The following is a 21607-nucleotide window of genomic DNA, read 5'->3' on the forward strand; positions in this document are numbered from 1 at the left end:
GTTATGTTTGTGAAGATCAAGTAAATTCCTAACAGTTATCAGAAGTGGGGTGGCAGCAGCAAGTGTATAGGGAAACCTGTGTTGTGACTTTCTGAAAGAAAAATAGGTTGCTTAGTAGAAGTGATCTTTAACTAAAGGTTGATCAAAATATTAGAAGCTATGATAATTTTGTCAGGTGGTTACTCAAAGCAAAGGACTGCTTAGAATCTGCCATATATACATGTTCTCTTATATTTTAATCAGGCTTTTTCATGTATACAGTTTTATGGCAGTCAGTAGTACTTATTCCAAAGGCCATGCATGATCTCTTCCTCAGACTTATGTCATCATTTGTATTCTAGTAGTATGTCCAATATGCTAGGCACCGCACACACCCCAAAAGTGCAACCCATACCCAAAAGACCTTACAACCTAAGCCAGGGGTGGCCAACCTGTGGCTCTGGAGCCATATGTGGCTCTTCAGAAGTTAATATGTGGCTCCTTGTATAGGCACCAACTCTGGGGCTGGATCCAACTTTCCAATGTGCTGGGGGGTGGTTACTGCTCAACTTCTGCCCCTGCCAAAGGCCCTGCCCCCACTCCACCCCTTTCCTGAGTCTGCCATGCCCTTGCTCCTCCCCCCCAGAGCCTCCTGCATGCTAGGAAACAACTGATTGGGAGGTGCAGGAAGGTGCTGATTGGTGGTGGATGGGAGGCGCTGGAAGTGGAGGGGGGGCTGCTGACGCATTAGTGTGACTGTTTGGCAATGTACTTTGGTAAATTCTAACTCCTTTTCAGCATCAGGTTGGCCACCCCTGACCTAAGCTATAAAGTGAGTGCAAAATTAATACACTGAGGACTCTTCTACAGGCCCTGAATAAGCTGGCTCAGGTGGGTGATGAGAAGGATTTCAAAGCCAGAGTTTCACAGGCCACGTGAGATATATCAACAGCATAGAGATATTATTCAAACTGATAAATGCATTCTAGACCAAATATATTTACACAGTCCCTTATCTTGTAGCATATGTACAGTTTGCAATGTGGGAAATTGTATGGTCATGATGAAAAATTAGAAGTTCATTTGGGCCTAGTTGAAGGAATATTGACAAGTCAGCCAACTGCTGAGATGCTTATCTGAACATTTTGATATTTGCTCATTGAAGATGGTAAGTGGAAAATAAAGAGGCTCAGGAGCTCCAGCCTGATAGATCCAGGTGGGACACAGGCCACAGGCAACAGTCTGGGCAGAAGAGCAAGCTTTCTGCAGGGGGACAACAGTGGGAATATTATGAGTTCAACCAGGTATAATAATGAAATGGTGAATACTAGTCTCTAGGGAAGAGGTATCTGTCATGGTTAATGTTCCTGCTGGAGAATGGTTCTGGGTGTTCAAGGAGCTGTTTTCAACTAATACTGTCTTAATGACTCCAGCATTTAATTAGGGTACATATAAGAGCACCTCTGCTTCTTGGGTCATTCAAACCTGTAACGACTGAGTAGAACTAAAAAATAAACCTATTTCCATCACTAAAACTCAAGAGAGTGAGAATAAAGGACAAAACAAATGTGAGTTACTGAAGCAGCAGGAGAATTTAGAGCCCGAAAGGACCACATCATCTTGTACGACCTCCTGTATAGCACAGGCCACCAATACTATCCCACACCCTAAGCAACTTTAGTGCTTCCCTATTGGAATGGATGGAATAAGCCATCACTCAAAAGTCATCCAGTCAGAGCACCGAAGATGTATAAAGAGATAAGGGCTCAATATTACAATTATTAACTTTTTCAGCTTATGTCCCAATTGTGTTACAGATTTGGTTTCTGGAATACACTGCTGGACAAGATAGATGTGCACATGTAGGGGTAATAGTAGCTTACTGATTTTGCAGTTGCATCACCTAAAGCTAGGTCTATACTAGCACTTTTGTCAGACAAACTTTTGTTGGTCGGGGGGGAGGGAACTCCCCCAATCAACGTAAGTTTCACTGACAATAATACTGTTGTGGACAGCGCTATGTCACTAGGAAACATTCTCCCTCCACTCATTGAGGGTGGTTTAATTATGCCAATGGGAGAGCTCTCTCCTGTCAGCATAGAGCACCTACACAGGAGGCCTTACAGCAGTGCAGTACAGCTGTGATGCTATAAGGTCTGTAGTGTAGACACAGCCTAAGGGTATGTCTACACTACGAAATTAGGTCGAATTTAGAGAAGTCAGTTTTGTAGAAAGCGGTTTTATACAGTTGATTGTGTGTGTCCCCACACAAGTGCTCTAAGTGCATGCAGGCGGCAGAGTGTGTCCACAGTACCGAGGCAACCGTCGACTTCCGGAGCGTTGCACTGTGGGTGGCTATCCCACAGTTCCCGCAGTCTCCGCTGCCCATCTGAATTCTGGGTAGAAATCCCAGTGCCTGATGGGGCTAAAACATTGTTGCGGGTGGTTCTGGGTACATATCGTCAGGCCCCCATTCCCTCCCTCTCTCCGTGAAAGCAAGGGCAGACAATCGTTTTGTGCCTTTTTTCCTGAGTTACCTGTGCAGACGCCATACTACGGTAAGCATGGAGCCTGCTCAGCAAACCGTCACCGTATGTCTCCTGGGTGCTGGCAGACGTGGTACTGCATTGCTACACAGCAGCAGTTAATTGCCTTTTGGCAGCAGACAGTGCAGTATGACTGGTAACCGTCATCGATGTAGTCCTGGGTGCTCTTTTAATCGGGCACCTGGGCAAACATGGCAGTGACTCAGCCAGGTCATTTCCCTTTTAAGTTTTGTCTCGGTGGCGATTCAGTCTTTTAACCTCCAGCCAGCAGAAGATGATGGCTAGTCATCATACTGCACTGTCTTCTGCTGAGCACCCAGGAGATGATGACGGCTAGCGGTCGTACTGCACAGTATGCTGCCAGCAAGATGTATAAAGATAGATGAAGTGGCTCAAAACAAGAAATAGACCAGATTTGTTTTGTATTCATTTTCTCCTCCTTCCCTCTGTGAAATCAATGGCCTGCCAAACCCAGTTTTGAGTTCTATCCTTGAGGTGGCCATTCAGTTTCTCGCAAAGCCATCCCCTTTGTTGATTTTAATTCCCTGTAAGCCAACCCTGTAAGCCATGTCGTCAGTTGCCCCTCCCTCCGTCAGGGCAACAGCAGACAATCGTTCCACGCTTTTTTTCTGTGCAGACGCCATACCACGGCAAGCATGGAGCCCGCTCAGATCACTTTGGCAATTAGGAGCACATTAAACACCATGCGCATTATCTAGCAGTATATGCAGCTCCAGAACCTGGCAAAGCGATACCAGGCGAGTAGGCGACATCAGCGCGGTAACATGAGTGATGAGGACATGGACACAGACTTCTCTTAAAGCAGGGGCCCTGGCAACGTGGGCATCATGGTGCTAATGGGCCAGGTTCATGTGGTGGAATGCTGATTCTGGGATCGGGAAACAAGCACAGACTGGTGGGACCGCATAGTGTTGTGGGTCTGGGATGATTCACAGTGGTTGCGAAACTTTTGCATGCATAAGGGCACTTTCATGGAACTTTGTGACTTGCTTTCCCCTGCCCTGAGGCGCAAGAATATCAAGATGAGAGCAGCCCACACAATTGAGAAGCGAGTGGCAATAGCCCTGTGGAAGCTTGCAACGCCAGACAGCTACCGGTCAGTCGGGAATCAATTTGGAGTGGCCAAATCTACTGTGGGGGCTGCTGTGATGCAAGTAGCCAATGCAATCAAAGATCTGCTGATATCAAGGGTAGTGACCCTGGGAAATGTGCAGGTCACAGTGGATGGCTTTGCTGCAATGGGATTCCCGAACTGTGGTGGGGCCATAGGCAGAACCCATATCCCTATCTTGGCACTGGAGCACCAAGCCGGCGAGTACATAAACCGTAAGGGGTACTTTTCAATAGTGCTGCAAGCAGTGGTGTATCACAAGGGACGTCTCACCAACATCAACGTGGGATGACTGGGAAAGGTACATGACGCTCGCATCTTCAGGAACTCTGGTCTGTTTCAAAAGCTGCAAGGGACTTTATTCCCAGACCAGAAAATAACCGTTGGGGATGCCGAAATGCCTATATGTATCCTTGGGGACCCAGCCTACCCCCTTAATGCCATGGCTCATGAAGCCATACACAGGCAGTCTGGACAGTAGTCAGGAGCTGTTCAACTACAGGCTGAGCAAGTGCAGAATGGGGGTAGAATGTGCATTTGGACGTTTAAAAGAGCGCTGGTGCAGTTTACTGACTCGGTTAGACCTCAGCGAAACCAATATTCCCACTGTTATTACTGCTTGCTGTGTGCTCCATAATAATCTGTGAGAATAAAGGGGAGATGTTTATGGCAGGGTGGGAGGTTGAGGCAAATCACCTGGCTGCTGGTTTCGCACAGCCAGACACCAGGGCGGTTAGAAGAGCACAGGAGGGCGTGATGTGCATCACAGAAGCTTTGGAAACCAGTTTCATGACTGGACAGGTTACGGTGTGAAAGTTCTGTTTGTTTCTCCATGATGAAACTCACCGCCCCTTGGTTCACTCTACTTCCCTGTAAACTAACCACTCTCCCCTCCTCCCTTCGATCACCGCTGTCAGAGACAATAAAGTCATTGTTGCTTCACATTCATGCATTCTTTATTCATTCATCACACAAATAGGATGATAATTACCAAGGTAGCCCAGGAGGGGTGGTGGAGGAGAGAAGCACGAGGCCACACAGCACTTTAAAAGTTTAAAAACTTATTGAATGCCAGCCTTCTGGTGCTTGGGCAATCCTCTGGGGTGGAGTGGCCGGAGGCCCCCCCCACCGCATTCTTGGGCATCTGGGTGAAGAGGCTGTGGAACTTGGGGAGGAAGGCGGTTGGTTACACAGGGGCTGTAGAGGCGGTCTGTGCTCCTGCTGCCTTTCCTGCAGCTCAACCATACGCTGGAGCGTATTAGTTTGATCCTCCAGCAGCCTCAGCATTAAATCCTGCCTCCTCTCATCATGCTGCCACCACATTTAAGCTTCAGCCCTCTCTTCAGCCCGCCACCTCTCCTCCCGGTCATACTGTGCTTTCCTGCACTCTGACATTGTCATCCTCCCACACTGACATAGCACAGACGACTGCGTGGAGGCAACCATGAGCTCAGAGAATATTTTATCACGAGTGCATTTTTTTCACCTTCTAATCTTCACTAGCCTCTGGGAAGGAGAAGATCCTGTGATCATTGAAACACATGCAGCTGGTGGAGAAAAAAAAAAAAAAAAAAAAGAGGCAGTGGTATTTAAAAAGACATTTTCTAGAACAATGGCTACACTCTTTCACGGTAAACCTTGCTGTTAACATTACATACACAGCACATGTGCTTTCGTTCTAAGGTTGCATTTTGCCTCCCCACACCACGTGGCTAGCGCCCCCCAGCTAACAGCAGGGAACATTTCTGTTCAGCCACAGGCAAACAGCCCAGCAGGAATGGGCACCTCTGCATGTCCCCTTAAGAAAAGCACCCTATTTCAACCAGGTGACCATGAATGATATCACAGATAAAGAACGGATGTTGTTTGAATGCCAGCAAACATACACTGCAATGCTTTGTTCTACAATGATTCCCGAGTACATGCTTCTGGCCTGGTGTGGTAAAGTGTCCTACCATGAAGGACGCAATAAGGCTGCCCTCCCCAGAAACCTTTTGCAAAGGTTTTGGGAGAACATCCAGGAGAGCCGCAAATGCCAGGGCAAATTAAACATACTTGCTTTTAAACCATGTATAGTATTTTAAAAAGGTACACTCACCAGAGGTCCCTTCTCCGCCTGGCGGGTCCGGGAGGCAGCCTTGGGTGGGTTTGGGGGGTACTGGCTCCAGGTCCAGGGTGAGAGTGAGATCCTGGCTGTCGGGAAAACCGGTTTCTCCGCTTGCTTGCTGTGAGCTATCATCGTCCTTGTCTCCAAAACCTGCCTCTGTGTTGCCTCCATCTCCACTGAAGGAGTCAAACAACATGGCTGGGGTAGTGGTGGCTGAACCCCCTAAAATGGCATGCAGCTCATCATAGAAGCAGCATGTTTGGGGCTCTGACCCAGAGCAGCTGTTCGCCTCTCTGGTTTTCTGGTAGGCTTGCCTCAGCTCCTTAAGTTTCACGCGGCATTGCTTCGGGTCCCTGTTATGGCCTTTGTCCTTCATGCCCTGGGAGATTTTGACAAATATTTTGGCATTTCAAAAACTGGAACGGAGTTCTGATAGCACGGATTCCTCTCCCCATACAGCGATCAGATCCCATACCTCCTGTTCGGTCCACGCTGGAGCTCTTTTGCGATTCTGGGACTCCATCATGGTCACCTCTGCTGATGAGCTCTGGCCAGCATGGCAAGCTGCAGGTGACCATGCAAACAGGAAATTGAAATTCAAAAGTTTGCGGGCCTTTTCCTGTCTACCTGGCCAGTGCATCTGAGTTGAGAGTGCTGTCCAGAGCGGTCACAATAGAGCACTCTGGGACAGCTCCCGGAGGCCAATACCGTCTAATTGCGTCCACAGTACCTCAAATTCGACCTGGCAAGGCCGATTTAAGCGCTAATCCACTTGTCAGAGGTGGATAAAGAAATTGATTTTAAGAGCCCTTTAAGTCGAAAAAAAGGGCTTCATCGTGTGGACGGGTGCAGGTTTACATCGATTTAATACTGCTAAATTCGACCTAAACTCTTAGTGTAGACCAGGGCTAAGCTTACCTTTGCTGATTCAACTTCATTCACACCATTCCTTCTGATCCTAACCAGCACTTTTCCTCATTCTTGGAGTTATTTTGGAGTGTAATTTTACATAGACATCCAAACAGATTACTTCCATTACAAAAGTGTAGGAACATCCATATAGCAACAACTAGATATTACCAGTGGAATATTAGAAATTCAGATTAACTGTAACAGCAAAAATAAAAAAAAAAAAACACACACAAAGCTCCAGCCAGGATGGATGTAAATGGAGTATCCAAAAATGGGAGCTGTTTAGTTGTAACTCAGTTCTTGCCTGTGATGGAATGACATACTAGACATCTAGTATAGTACTTCTACAGCCTATGCCTCAGAAGAGTCAGTAATCCTGCCAGAAGAAAGCTAAACTTAAAACTAAATTCAGCTGGCCAGAAAAAATGCTGCTCCTGCAGGAAACAGGAGAAGAAACTAAGCTTATCCCCCCACTTTAGCTTCTTTAAAAAGGAGTACAAGAGTGATGTTACATAAATCTTACCCTCATTCCCCAGAATGCTGCTAGAATATTGTATAGGATGGCAGTAGGTAGAACCACTTTGGGGGGACGGGGTGATATAGAAGTCTACAAATCATGACTGGTGTGGAGAAAGTAAATGAGGAAGTGTTATTTACTCCTTTTCATAACAAAGAACTTGGGACATTAATAGGCAGCAAGTTTAAACTAACCAAAGGAAGTATTTCCCCCCCCCCCCCCCGCACACAACGCACACTCAACCTTTGAAATTCCTTGGCCTTCACAACATCCTCTGGCAAGACTATAACAGGGCTCTAAAAAAGAACTAGATAAATTCATGGAGGCTAGGTCTATCCATGGCTATTAGCCAGGATGGACAGGGATGGTGTCCCTAACTTGTTTGCCAGAAGCTGGGAATGGGCGACAAGGGATGGATCACTTGATGGTTACCTGTTCTGTTTGCTCCCTCCAGGGCACCTGGTACTTGCCAGTTGGACAACAGGATACTGGGCTAGATGGACCTTTGGTCAGACCTAGTACGGCCGTTCTTATGTTCATTTACCTTAGAAACCTCAAACTATTCTTGCACTTCCTAGTTTGGTAAAGATATACTACAATTGTGTTTTGGAGAAACCAATACATCCTATGCAGCCTTACAATATATGTAAGGTCACAGAATAAGGCATTATGAAGTGTCTTCAGTGAAGAAAATGATAGTGGATTTCAGTGATGGGTAAGGTAATTTAAAGCTTGTTTCTGTGCTACCCATCACTCATATCCTGGTCATTAAGGGCATTCAGCATGTATTTCTGGCCTTAATCTTAGTTACTTACACAGTTCATCTTAACATTGTATGTGTTCCTAACCAGTGCTCAAGAGGTTTTTTGTAATATTTGCCAACATTTTATGTTGATTTCACCTGTGACTCATTCTTCACTCAAGCTGCTAGAGGGAAAAAAAAGTAGCTCATATCTACACTGTTCTTCAGCTAGGAACTTCAACTGACCCAAGTTTCTGCTAGTTCTCGCCTCACCCCTCTCTTTTCTGTTGAAGTTTTGGAAGAGTATCATACAACAACAAAATTAAATTTTCAAGAGGTACTCATGCACTACAAGAACCAAGCTGGATGTTTATTATATTTTATCATTGTGCACTGCATCATCTCTTTAGATAGAAAGGTAAATGAATTACAACTATTCATATTGTCTATAACCAGACTGTTATTCTTAACCAGTACATACTTCCAAATAAATACCCTAAGAATTACTTAAGCAGACACCTAGTAATTTCAATACTGTGCTAGTGGAAAGCAAGTGTATTTGACAGGTACAGCATAGTCTTTGATATACATAAAATGAAAGCAGTTTTCTGTACTTCTAAGCCAGCATGTACATAATCAAATCTGGTTGCCATTCCCATGGTAGCAGCAGAACAGGGAGAGAGAGTTAACACCCCTCTAGACAGTACACCAGAAAAGTGGAGGGGAGAACCCTCCCACCCCACATGGGTTCTCCCCTCCTCTCCAAGATGGGATTAGAGTTGCAGTGCTGGAGCAGAGGGTGCTACAGTGGGTGGTTGATGCACCTTTAGTGAGTGAGGTGATGAGGCAGTGGCAGCAACAGCAAAGGAGGAGGACACTGGCCTATGACCGAGACCCTTCGTCTCCCCCCATGAAGTTGCACCTGGGTGGGTTGATAAAAGAGAAAAAGGCTCTGTACTAAAGTTGGGAATCACTGAAATAGGTGGTTGTCATACAGAGTCCATGCATCATATGGATTATGCACCACACCAAAAGCACAATCTGGTCAACAAGCCAGCATAAGTTATCTGGTCTGACAAGTGAAAAAGAGACCTACGAGGTAAGTGGCTGATGACACCTCTTCACTGCCCCAGGGTGCCCCCTATGCTGCACTTCCCTGGCTGCCATTTCGCAGTCAGGACTGCTGGCTGCTTGAAGTTATGGTGTCTTCCTTCAGACTACCATAAATTGTGGGGCAGCCTCCTGGAATCAGCCAGCAGCCCCCAAATCACTAAAATGCAAAATTCAAGTTTATGCCACCTTTGTATCCCTAGAACTACATTTGTGCTCTTCAGATATAGCTAGGGACATGGTGCTTACTACTTCTCTCAAGATCTGAGAGAGACTCTTGGAGACCTTTATGAGATGCCAGTTCTTGCATTTCAAGAGCTTCTAAACTTTGGGCTCACTTAAAGGTTCAAGGTACAGTATTTGCTCTTGCAAAGTTTTAAATTTACATGTATGATACCAAATGACACACTAATCACCCTAGTTCCCATTTATTTAAACAGATAATGACAATAGAAGTTTTTGAACCCTCACTTGGGATAAGGGCACAACCAATAATTGTATCAGTTACAGAATTTTAGTTTCCTACATGGTCAAATATATAAAAGTTTAATGAGCATAGTTTCTCATTAATGCTGGTCAACCAGAAAAGTCAGTCCATGATTTGTCTATTCAGTTACAGCCAGCTTCTTCTTTAGGGATTCTGGCATTTCAGGTGGAGGTGGACGAGGAAGTCTGAAATAAACCTTGACAGAATCGTAGATGAACCACTGTAGTGCAGTCAGCGTACCAATCATAATAATACGAGCAAACAGACCCTTCCATACCCCTGTTGAGTAAAGCATAAGCATTAGTGACTGGGAGACATTATTATACATAAAACTCCTGTCCAAGTTAAAGTTTTTACCTTTGAATCCAAGCCTCACAAGAACCTGTGAAGCCGAACTGCCCTTTTCCTTGTTCAGCACAGACACCACAGAGTCAGCAGGATGAGAAACAATGGCACAGAAAACACCAGCTGAAAGAAATGTATCAATACAGTATTTACTGTTTGCTATAGTAGAATCAAAGGGACTTCGCTTAACAGCAGTTACCTGCTAATGGAAACAGCGCCACATTTCTGTGCAACTTAGTAGCCAGGCAGCAGGGAGAACATGGCTGCCATAGCTCTTAAATCCTGACAGAACAGAGTCTGCTCTTGTGTGGCTTGGGAGCCCTGGTCTGCAGTCGTATGCAAGCCTCACCTCTTGTGATAATCTCTACCCTATCCCAACAGTGAGTCAATGCCCATCTGATTCGCTAACCGAGCGGCCCTTTGCACCGCTGCTCTGCTCCTGTAAATCTCCTCTGTGTAGAGGAGTTTCATTCTGACAAATTTAGTGCAGACAGGGAGTTTCATTCTGACAAATTTAAGGGTGTCAATTATGTAATCACTTCCTCCTGCAAGCCTTCCTTTGCTCTGCTAAACTAGTGCTCCTTCTGCCAAAACCTGTACCTCTTACAGCTTAGGAGACACAGGATCTCATGATTGCACCTTACATAAAGAGCAATGTTCATGGCATTTCATAATTCAGTTGAGAATCAATAAAACCAAGACCATTTTTCGTGTAGCTACTCATTCTTTTCCTAACAAAAGTTTTGTAAATTTTTCCCTATCTAACCTCATTAAGATGTTCAGAAAAAGTACCTAATTTTCAATTATAGTTTCTGGAATCACAGTAGTAAAAACCCAGGACATAAGATTGTTCATAGTTTTCAGACACTTCTGAAAGAATCAGTGTTCAAAGGCCTCCTTACCAATGTAGCCAGCTATAAATGTGACAACCAATTGTTCTGGCTTGGAACATTCACTCCGGGGCTTCGGAACCACATACTTGTAGAGAGCTTCAACTGTACGTTCAAAGCAGGCAAATTTCATCATTGTGTATGGAATCTGTCTCATCCACAAAGGAACAACACCTTTGTAGAACCTTAAAAGTGAAGAAAGTCAGAACTGTAGCAAATAATAGCCTACTCTGGAGTGCAATTCTACTCTGAAAAGAAACTAGACAGCACTAAAGCAGCTCCAATTTACTATCTCAGCGGCCTGTATATCTAAGTTGTTTGCTTACTTTTAGTTAGGAAATCTAACTGCCAGACCTGAAAAGTGAAGCTGTGTTTCTGGCTTGTGCGATCTACTAAGAAACAACTTAAACAATTGTACAGGCTCAAGTGTTTGTCAGAAAGATAAACAGTTATGACAGGAAGGAGAAAAGTCAAGGTGATGCCATTTTGTAGTCATTTCCCTGTTGTAAGTGCAAGTTAATAACTCATGTCTGCATACCAGCCAAGTCCTGATAGTGAGAAATGACATGTAGATCTACAGCCATTGATATCAGAACACAGGCAAATGTGCAGGTATATTACTCTCACATGCCAATGACTCAAGCATCTTTGACTGTACAACAAAAAGTTGCTGAATATCAGTTGACTGGAACTACCAGAAACTAAAGTTAACAAGCAGAACTCAGTACAAGAGATATCCACAAAGATGGATCTAAGGAACATGTTGACTACATTAACTTGCTGACTTCAGCATCCTGTTTTAGCAATGTAATGATTTCCTGATATTCTGTTTTGATATACAGAATCTTCAAAGTACCCTTCACTATTTATGTACAATATATGACAAGGTAGAAAGCATCAAAGATTTTACTTAATGCTATAGCCACTGTTAAGGCTAAACAGAAGAATTATTTTCCTTCGCTAATAAGGATCAAGAAACTTCTTATATTCCAGCGGAGAGAAACTGATACAGATACTTACGCCCATACACCTTCTTCTGCAAACATTTTTGGAGCAGCTTGTCTCAAAGTGTTAGCATATCCAGGCTGGGTCTGGATGCGAACCTTTGCAGCTTCCATTGGAGCCAGAGCAATATCAGCAAAAAACTCTGCACTGGCAGAGGCAGCCAAGTAGAGTGATGTACGCCACAAATATGCATTCTCCTGAAATGCAAATGGAAACAAAGATTTTATACTGAAGTATTCTTTCAAACTGAATTCAGTATTTCTGTTGTAAAGTGAATTAGCTACACAAATATGCAACACACAAACTGGGTTTCAAAAAAGTGTGGTAGACAACTTAAAGCTTACCTCTCCTAGAATGTTACCATACAGAACTTTGAACACTTCATAGAAACCAAATTTGCAGAGCCCTTGCATTGAGTATCCAAAAAAGGTTGGAGCCCATCCCTTAGCCAGACCACGAAAGCCATCTTCTTTAACTGTAACTGAGAATCCATTGAAGATGCTTTTGTATTTTTGTGGGTCCACCTAAACAAATTGGAAAGTTAGCTATATGGTACAGGCAGTAGGTTCCCACACCCCCCATCCACAGTAAGTTTTCTACCCTCTTCCCATAGTGCCATTATACAGATTTCTACACTAAAATCACCTTTACTTATAATCTTAATGGTCGTTAACTAGTCTCAATTATTAGGCTTGCCGCTGTCAGCTGAAATTCAGTCTGTAGATACTGACATGAGAAATTATGCTATTTCAAGTTATTTTTACTGTTTGTTCCATATCTATAGCCTCAAAAGATGTGGCCCTTTGACTACATTAGAAATTTTGCTGGATAGCTTTCCACACAACCTTTCAAGTGTGGGCACATTTATACTGGCATAACTGTGCTTATGCCAGTTCCCTGAACTAGAATAAGCAGTTACATCAGTATAGCTGTTTCCACACTTAAGGATTATGCCAGAACAGCAATGTCAGTTAAGAATGTGATTTTACTGGACATGACTATGCTAGTATAAAATGTAAGTGTAGACTGAGCCCTTAAGCTCACCTCACCATTTGCTCAGCAACAGAAGTAGTATTTCAGTTACTAATTGGGTTTTTTGAAACTACAAAAATATGAATTATAAAAATCTTACTGAAGATTCTTAAGTAATCTTGGGCCTAACTTGTTGCCCACCTCACTATAGACTTATCAAGGCCTCGCCTTCCTTCGGTCTTATTTCCTGTTCTTATTTTTACTTCTGTATACCAGGAACACACTGCAGAAGATGTAAACTTTGTGAAAATATGTTTGAGTGATATTTCAGTAATAATCCAGTATTCAGTTCAGTAATGTTCTTAGAGCTAGACTACCTTTACTGTTGTAAATACTAAAGGAAGCTAATCAATTTAATACTACTGCTACATCATGAGATTGTGATAAAGATTTAGAGGAAGTCTCACTATTTTTTGATTTTGTGCATTTAACACTTGACATTAGCTTCTCTTATTTGAGACTCAGGGCAATATGAAAGGAGAATGCCATATAAAGCCATAAGAACTGACAGGGATGACGAAGGAGCAGGTGGAGCACAGATCTTTTAAAAAAGTCAAAAGACACTAGATTTCATGTATACTAAAGAGACAGTTTATAAGTTAATAACTCAGAAGTGTCAAGCATGTCTATTTAATTACTTTAAAATTCAGGATCCGATGGCTCTTTAGAGCCTGTTTTATGGAGGCAGTTTCAGAGTACAACGTTACAGAAGTGCTCAGTTTCTTGCATACTTTTAGAAATTATGAATATTCCTCTATTTAGAGTAGAAGGAAGTTTACTTTAAGTAAAACATTTATCAAATTGCAGGTTTTATTTGGTAAAACATGAATATTTACTTGACTGCAGTGGTTTCAACCCAAACCATGTACAAGAGTTTATGATGCCTTCACTTGAAGTATAGTGTATTTGACTGAATGCTAGTTAAGTTCACTGCATCTTTCATAACGGGATCACAACTGCCCCCAAAAATACATCAACTTCCACCGTTAAAGCAGGTTTAGAGATTTCTGAATGACATGCAATTCTAAATGAAAGGATAACAAGACTGTTCCTTTAAGAAATCAGGAACTGTTGCACAGGCATAAAGTTCACATCCATTTCTCCCAGTCTCAGAAGTTTTACCACAATTATATGTCTACTAGCTCTAGAAACACTGCTCACCTCTCACAGTAACCTGAAAGCCAGTGAATTTCTAGCAGTTTAGAGATGTGCTTTAATCTACCTCACTCTTTGAGCATAAGCCTTTGGCTGAACAGCTGCTTAGTTGTGCCATTAACCAATGAATGTATAATAATTAGATACTTATTTTTCCATGCAAGTAATGTATACATTCAAATGGAATGGGCATTCAGTTTCTCCAAGTCTACTTAATCGTGTTTTACCATTTGACTGCTGGCCTACACACATTTTTCGTATAGTCGTTGATAGCTAACCATGCAAGCATTAATTTGATCTGGAAACTCAAGTAATTCCAAGTTTTAGTATCATTTTAACACAAGCGTTAGCTTCCAACTGCTATGCATTTTCCATTTGTTCATAAGAAAGCCTCAAATTAAAAACTCAATCCAATATCCATGCACAGAAGTCCTCTGTATTAATTTTCATATAACTCTTACCATATGCACATCATGCATCTCAGATACTCTGAAGGTAGTTTTATTTCCCCCTACTTCCGGAATTCTGAGAAACAGGTATATTTTCCTATGCCCCCCACACAGGTGTTTCACTAGTCTTTGTCACAAGATACTTAAGACAATTGGTGGCAAACTTTTGAATAAAGTTTTGCCATGAGTTATTCAAAAGCACGTTTCTCAACTGTAATTGAGATTTCAGCCTGGATTTGTTTTACCTAAAGTGGTTAGAAGTTTTCCCTATTCATCTATGCTACCATTCATCTGCATCACATGGATGCAAAGTTCTTTTTATTAATCCAATGGATGTTCATTTAATCCAAAAAGAACATTAAAGCTTACTTATTTCTTCTTTCTACCTAGCACTAGTGTTAAGGTATTACACTATACCCATTGTAAAACTCAAACATACAGCCTCTGGACTAAATACGAAAATAGAGTAAGTTAAAGAAGCTTTGGAATTTGTTTCCTTCAGATACAAACCTGGATACGACATTTCACTAAATCCAGAGGTACGACTGCAGTGTGCGTCAGGCCACAACTTAGGACCCCACCAAAACCACAGAGAGCATAAAACTTGAGCGAGCCATATTCACAACTGTATTCTTCTGCAGCAAAAAATAAAGACACCATGCTTTTATATAAGCCTCATGCACAGCTGGTGAACATCTTGCTTGATGGATAACTTACTCCTCCAGCTTCTGTTAGCAGACATGTATCACACTTCATTACCATGCTTTGTAAGTTTTACCACATTCAACATGCAAAACAAACCTGAATTCTGCATTTAACCAGGTCTAGGGGAACCAATGCTGTATGTGTTGTGCCACAGCTAATAATCCCACCAAGGCCACAAAGGAGAAAGAATCTGCCTGAGCCATATGCACAGCTATACTCCTCTGTTTAATCAGAAAGAAAAGTGTTAAAGTTTGTACACTTAACTGTACAAGCCTGTGAAGAAGATACTGTTAGTATTTCATGTTTAAAATCCAATCTAATATGCTTGAGGATTATTGGAAACGGAAGTGGTTGCCTTAATGATGTCTATCTTCCTGAGACCGATACTAGTTGACTAATGGGTAGCTCAGATACTATGCCACTGGCTCCTGGCTTCATTCCTAATTTTTTGGACCAAAGAAAGAGCAGCTAGTTTGAGTTCTGGGCCTACCAACTTGAAACTGTCCATTTACATTCTCATTTGTCAAAGTTTCCACTGAGGGAGCTTGTCCTTTTAATGAAATATTGAGCCAAATATTAAAGTTTTTAATTTAGTAGTGCACCTCATTCTTTACAGTTGAGTTTTATTTAGGTGCAAGCAAAAATTTAACAGATTGAAGAAAGCCTTTTGAAGAGATAGGCAGTGAAACAGTTAGGACTCTGGCCTGGTCTACACAATGATGCACTGGTTGTAAGACCAGGTTAGTTGAATCAGTGCAGCTTTGGTAAGGACACTTACATGAGCATGATTAAGCACATATGTAAGAGAACCCATATACATGAAGTCTAACTGGTTTAACAATACCTCTAGTGCAGTGATCTCCAACCTTTTTACGCACAAGACCACTTTTGGGATTTAAGTGCAACCCAGGATCTACCCTGCCCCTTCTGTGATGGGCCCACCCTACTCACTCCATTAATAAACCATTCCAAATGGTGTTTAAACTGGCCTAAATATGACCTTTTGTTCAATGTCTCAGCTGCCATTAAGACTCCAGAAAGTAGCTGTGAAAGGATAATCATATTTCACTCTTATATTTGAGAATATAAACAAAAGCAGGGACACGCTGGAAGCCTTAGTAAGGCTAAGTAGCTTCCTTGCAGTAACAATTAAGGCTTATTGGGAAAAAGAGCTCTTTCCTTCCAACAGCAAGGGCTTCAGTTTTACTAGACCCTCCATTAGAGGGTATGATGCAAGACGATCCACAAAGCAGGATCCAGCAAGTAAGTATACTTTAACCCAGCAATCACCACCTTCCCAGCAAATTTACTCCTTATTCTTATTGGAGCAGTCAAAGGGTTTAGCATCTCTACTTTCATATGGGCCTCAGAGACCTGCAATACTACATGGCCAAATTCAAACATTAAGATTCAAGTTTAAATAAGATGTCCTTAAATGTACTAGCCAGAACATGTCCAGATTTTTAAATTAAGGTCAACCAGAAGCAAATTCTGTATCTAAAACTGTATGGAATCGTAAGTTAGTAATGTAACAGACTTATTCACTTTAATGTATTAAATGTGCAAGTTTTTAGCCTGCCTGGTTTTGAATGTTTAATTTCACCTGTAAAGTGACTACACACAACAAATGCCACCCTGTGAGTTGCTTCTGTTCTTTAGGCGTTTACATCTGGTGAAGACAAGCTAAGTCAATCGCAACGCGCTCTCCTGTGAGGTCTGTTCTCCACCTCCCTAAGAAGTGGAAGGTAAGTCGGTGAATAACCTTGAACTTGGGCTCTCAAGTACGAGGCACAAGAGCTGTTTTTCAATGTTTCTACATTAACCCAATTTCCATTCAAATGTGGACTGGGACAAATCACAAGTTGTTTTTTCCTCACTCACTAAATCAATCTAGTGAAGAAATGCATCATTCACCATTTTCTAACATAATAAGAAAGTAAAAATTAAGACACTAAATATACACAATTATGCAAGTTTGTATACTGTATATTCGCCTGGTTAGCAAGTATCAAGTTTATTAGGCTATATTTACTTTAAAAAAAGTAAACATGTTTTAATGCTTATGCCAATCCATGAAAACTAACTCTTTAGGAAAACTCAAATGCAAAACCAGAATAAGTTAATCAAAGTTCTCTGGCTTGCTAATGTATGATTAAAATTGGTGATTTAAATCAATATATCAGCTTATCAGCTTATTTCTGAAATGTATTCATTTGTAATTGTATGTATCCTGTTAGCTTAAGAGCTTAAAGTATTTCAAATGTAAAGGTTGCGTGTACTTTTTTTTTTAAACCATAGTTTATCCAGTATTCTTGCCTTTTCAATCAGAAAGAAAACACATGTTCAGTCCTATTACTGGAGGATTCCCATTATCCCAAAGCAGAAATACTCAAAGTAGTCTTGCATCCAAAAGTTATGCTTTCAGAGTCTTATTCTTGGATGAACATGAAGCCACACTTAAGTATTTTTGACAGGTTTCAGAGTAACAGCCGTGTTAGTCTGTATTCGCAAAAAGAAAAGGAGTCCTTGTGGCACCTTAGAGACTAACCAATTTATTTGAGCATGAGCTTTCGTGAGCTGCAGCTCACGAAAGCTCATGCTCAAATAAATTGGTTAGTCTCTAAGGATGAAGTGAGCTGCAGCTCACGAAAGCTCATGCTCAAATAAATTGGTTAGTCTCTAAGGTGCCACAAGGACTCCTTTTCTTTTTAAGTATTTTTAACTTTGTTACTGTATAATAAAATTATTCAGCAGAGACAATGACAGTGTTACATTTCTTCAGTTTACTAGGAAGTCAAGATCCAGGGACAGTATCAAATGGCCTCCAAACATAAAAGAGATTAATGTTTAAGTTATTTCCTTTATTCTGTTTAGGTTGGAGTCTGGGACAATTTTCCAGAAGAATACACTGTGGTCAATACCACCTCTACAGTTTCTCAGGAATAATTCAGAGTCTTGGTTAGAACAAAGTCAATCAAAGGTACAATAGCTATTTCCTCAGGAACCAAATAAAGCCTTTCTGAAATGATAATAGGACAGAACTGATAAGCCAGTATTAATATAGGGCATATTCTACAAAAGTCATATACTACACTTTTAAAAATAGTCTTGACAGAGAAAGGATGATCTTATGCTAGGTGCACTTGACTAGCATCAAAACTAACGGATTCTGTTCACAGTGTCTGTGTGCAGCCTTGGGAAAGCCACTGTTATCTATGAAGTGGTGATTACACTTTTGTACATCCTGGAATATAAATTAGTATGTGAGGTGCTCAGTTACTCATCACTAAAGAAAAGCTTGAATTTATCCTTCTATGGCATTCTTAGTGTCTTTGCAGCACATTAGCGTCTGTGCAACCAAGAAGGGAGAAAAGTACATAATGAAGCAGGAGACCATCTTTCTTTAAGAAAAGATGTCACCTTAGCTGCATATTCATTTTATAATAAATCCCAGCAGTTTAACTACGGCCCACAGGACCATCCTGCCTGGCCCCTGAGCCCCCAGCCCCTCACCTTCTGTCCTCCCCTCCCCCACAGCCATGCCACTGCAGGGCTGGCTCCATGCGGGTGGCAGGGCTGTGAGCTCCTGGGGGTGGGGGAGTTGAATAAAGGGCAGGGGATCCCAGGGGGCAGTCAGGGAGGGTTGGATAGGGGGTGGGGCCCCAGGTGGCAGTTAGGGGCGGGGGTCCCAGGAGGGGAGAGTCAGGGGACAATAGCAGAGGGGGTTGGATGGGTTGGGGGATCTGAGGGGGGCAGACAGCCTGGCTCCCGCCCACTGTTTGGGGAGGCACAGCCTTCCCTACCCGCCCTCCATACAGTTTTGCAACCCCGATGTGGCCCTCTGCCAAAAAGTTTGCCCACCCCTGGGCTAAAGCACCGGACCATGTATCCGGAGACCTGGGCTCTATTTTCAGCTCAGCCACTGGCCTGCCAGGCGTCCTTGGACAAATCACCTCTATGACAGAGTTTCATACTAAAATGGAGATAGTGATACAGACCTCCTTTGTAAAGAGAATGGAGATCTAATGAAGAAAAAACTGCCAGTATTATTAATTAACTGGAAACTTTCCTTGATACACGCATCACTCGCTGATTTTTTTTTTTTTTAAATTACTATTGTTACCCACACAAGATTATGGCCATGACATGATAGAATTTTTCATTTGCCACACTGCAGAGTTTGACAGCACTTTATGTCTAGGAAGATACCTTTATATCAATTTTTTGAGACAGAAAAAAACCATTTCATAGACTCATGACTGTGAAGCACTGAAAATTTGGCTAGGATATTCAGAGAGAAGAGGGTGGTACTTTGACTAATTGATGAAGTTGTCTAGATTTCCAGTTTGCATCCAATTACTTTTAAAAATTTACAGAATTTGTACATCCTTCAAATGGAGTTCACATTACAGGAAAAAAAATAATCAAACCATGTAGGATTTTCAATACATGCCAGATCTATTCCCTCCATTCGCAAGATACTCCTCTTCCCTTTAAAAACTCTGGTGGGGGCCACAGGAAATTTACTTTCTACAGATAACGTGCCCTTACTTTAATTTAAGACATGGATGGTGGGCCTAGTCTATGGCATGTGCCAATGAAATACGTAGAGAAAGGAATACATGACTGGCAGGCCTTGTAGTCTCTGCCCGCGCTTCCCTGGGTGGCTGTGAACTAGCAGCAGCCACACTGCCCTGTGTCCCAGCACCTGGCACAGGTTTCAGGGGCTCACGCACTGGAGAAACTGTCCACTCTGGCTCTCCCAGAAGCGGGGGACACAGGCCTGCGGCCTGACCGCGCCAAGGTTACCGCGGCAGAGCCGGGCCCAGAGTCGCCCCGGGCGCGGGGCGACCGGACCCTGAGCACCTGGGACCCGACACAAGCCAGGAAGGAGCCGAGACTGGGCGCGCCTCCCACGCCCCGTGCCCTTCCTTGCCCTCCAAGGAGCACTGCAGAGGCCCGCGCGAGGCGGCCCCTCCCCAGCCAGGCCGACATGCAGACGGGTAGTCCAAGCTCCTCCCAGCCCCGGCGGGCAGAGCCCGTCCTACCCCCGGGACGGAGTGACTCGAGAGGGCGACCGCAGCCTCCCTTCCAGCTGCTCCATTTACCTTCGGCGACAGCGGCAGCCGCCAGGCTCCTCCGGGGGCTGGGCGGCTCGGTGGGGTCCGGGCGCTTCCTCACGCCGTCCTGGAGCAGCTGCAAATGGGGCGCGTGGAATGGGTTTAGGCGGGCGAGCGGCGCGACGGACGAGAACATGGCGGCCTGGGGAGAGAGGCGGCCACGAAGCGGGAGTTAGCAGCGGCCGCGCGCTCGCCGGGGCACCGGCCGCAGCCCCGCAGCGAGTAGGACCCAGAAGCTCAGTCCCGCGCGCTCCGGGGAGAGCACGCGCCGGCTCAGCCCAGCTCACTGACACTCACCCTCTAAAATGGCGGCGGTAGCGGCGCGCGCTCTAGGTTCCGCTGCTCCACCGGCACCTCGGCTCAGAGGCCGTATAGCGACCCTGCTCAAAGACTTTGTCCTTCTCCGACGCAGGGGGCGCGGCAGCCGGCCAACAAGTGGGGATGTGATTGGCGGAGAAGCTCCGCGGACAGACGTCACCACACTGACGTCCTCGAAAACCCAACCCTCGTCTTCTCTCACGCCTGCGCACTCCTTTACACCTCCCCTTCCCCCCCTTAGCGTCCGGTGCAAGGACTGTTGGGGGAGGGGCAGGGCGAGTCATGACTTTCCTCGGACTACTGGGGACCTGGCCCTAGCCCAGCCTTGCTGAGTGCGGGGGGGGGGGGGGCTGATGGGGTGACGCTGCTGGTGTCAATGGAAGCGGAAAGGAAAGTGTCCTGGGTCTAGACAGTCCACTTCTGTGTCTACACGGGGGACATTTGCCAGGTGGTTTTAAATCAGTCCCGCTAACTCGGGTGTGAAGGGGTTCCACCGTGGCGCGGGCTGTAACGGGTCATCTCTGCGGCCTTGGCAAGTTGTGACATCGGCGTAGTTGGGCCAGATTTAGAGCCAGGCAGAAAATGCGGCCCCGCCCGCCCCCGTTAGCCAGACAGGTAAGGCCGGTGGCAGGTACTTCAGTACACGTACCTGATTGTTAGCTCCAGGGTCTGCCCCACAAAATCCCCTGCCTGGCCAGGCCATCCAGTCACCTCTTTGCAACTCCTCATCCTGGCAGGCGCGAAGCATGGTAGGTATCCCAAAGCCTAGTGCCATCCTGGCTCATGACAGCTGAGTCCTTCCGAAAGACACAATTTCCCTCTGTCTCTCTCTCTCTCACGTGTTGGAAACTATGCCAAAGGAGGGTTGGCGTTCTCTTAGAGAGTGAGGAGACACTGAACAAAATAGTGGGAACAAGTTGTTTTAAGCACCTGTGTTCACTGTGCTTTTAAGGGACAGATACTGACCTCTGTTACCTGCACTCCTGTAACCACCCCAGGGGGAAATAGCACCTCTGTATCTGAAAGCAGATTTTCTCTCTCTATATGTAAAGTTAA

General features: G+C 44.1%; 1 protein-coding gene and 1 non-coding gene across 2 annotated transcripts; both read right to left on the reverse strand.

Annotated features, from left to right (window-relative positions):
- Positions 1-8284: 8284 nt before the first annotated feature.
- On the reverse strand, positions 8285-20657 carry SLC25A3 (solute carrier family 25 member 3). Its single transcript, XM_077831868.1, has 8 exons — positions 20531-20657; positions 20222-20375; positions 14919-15043; positions 12117-12296; positions 11788-11969; positions 10780-10952; positions 9890-10000; positions 8285-9811 (listed from the first exon to the last, which is right to left on the reverse strand). Exons 2-8 carry the CDS (start codon positions 20367-20369, stop codon positions 9651-9653), a joined length of 1080 nt encoding a protein of 359 aa, XP_077687994.1. The 5' UTR covers positions 20370-20375; positions 20531-20657; the 3' UTR covers positions 8285-9650.
- On the reverse strand, positions 11293-11532 carry LOC144259737 (small nucleolar RNA SNORA53). Its single transcript, XR_013344884.1, has one exon. It is a non-coding gene; the product is annotated as a small nucleolar RNA SNORA53 (small nucleolar RNA).
- Positions 20658-21607: the final 950 nt, after the last annotated feature.

Source organism: Eretmochelys imbricata, chromosome 1, assembly GCF_965152235.1.
Source record: "Eretmochelys imbricata isolate rEreImb1 chromosome 1, rEreImb1.hap1, whole genome shotgun sequence".
Classification (NCBI taxonomy): Eukaryota; Metazoa; Chordata; order Testudines; family Cheloniidae; genus Eretmochelys; species Eretmochelys imbricata.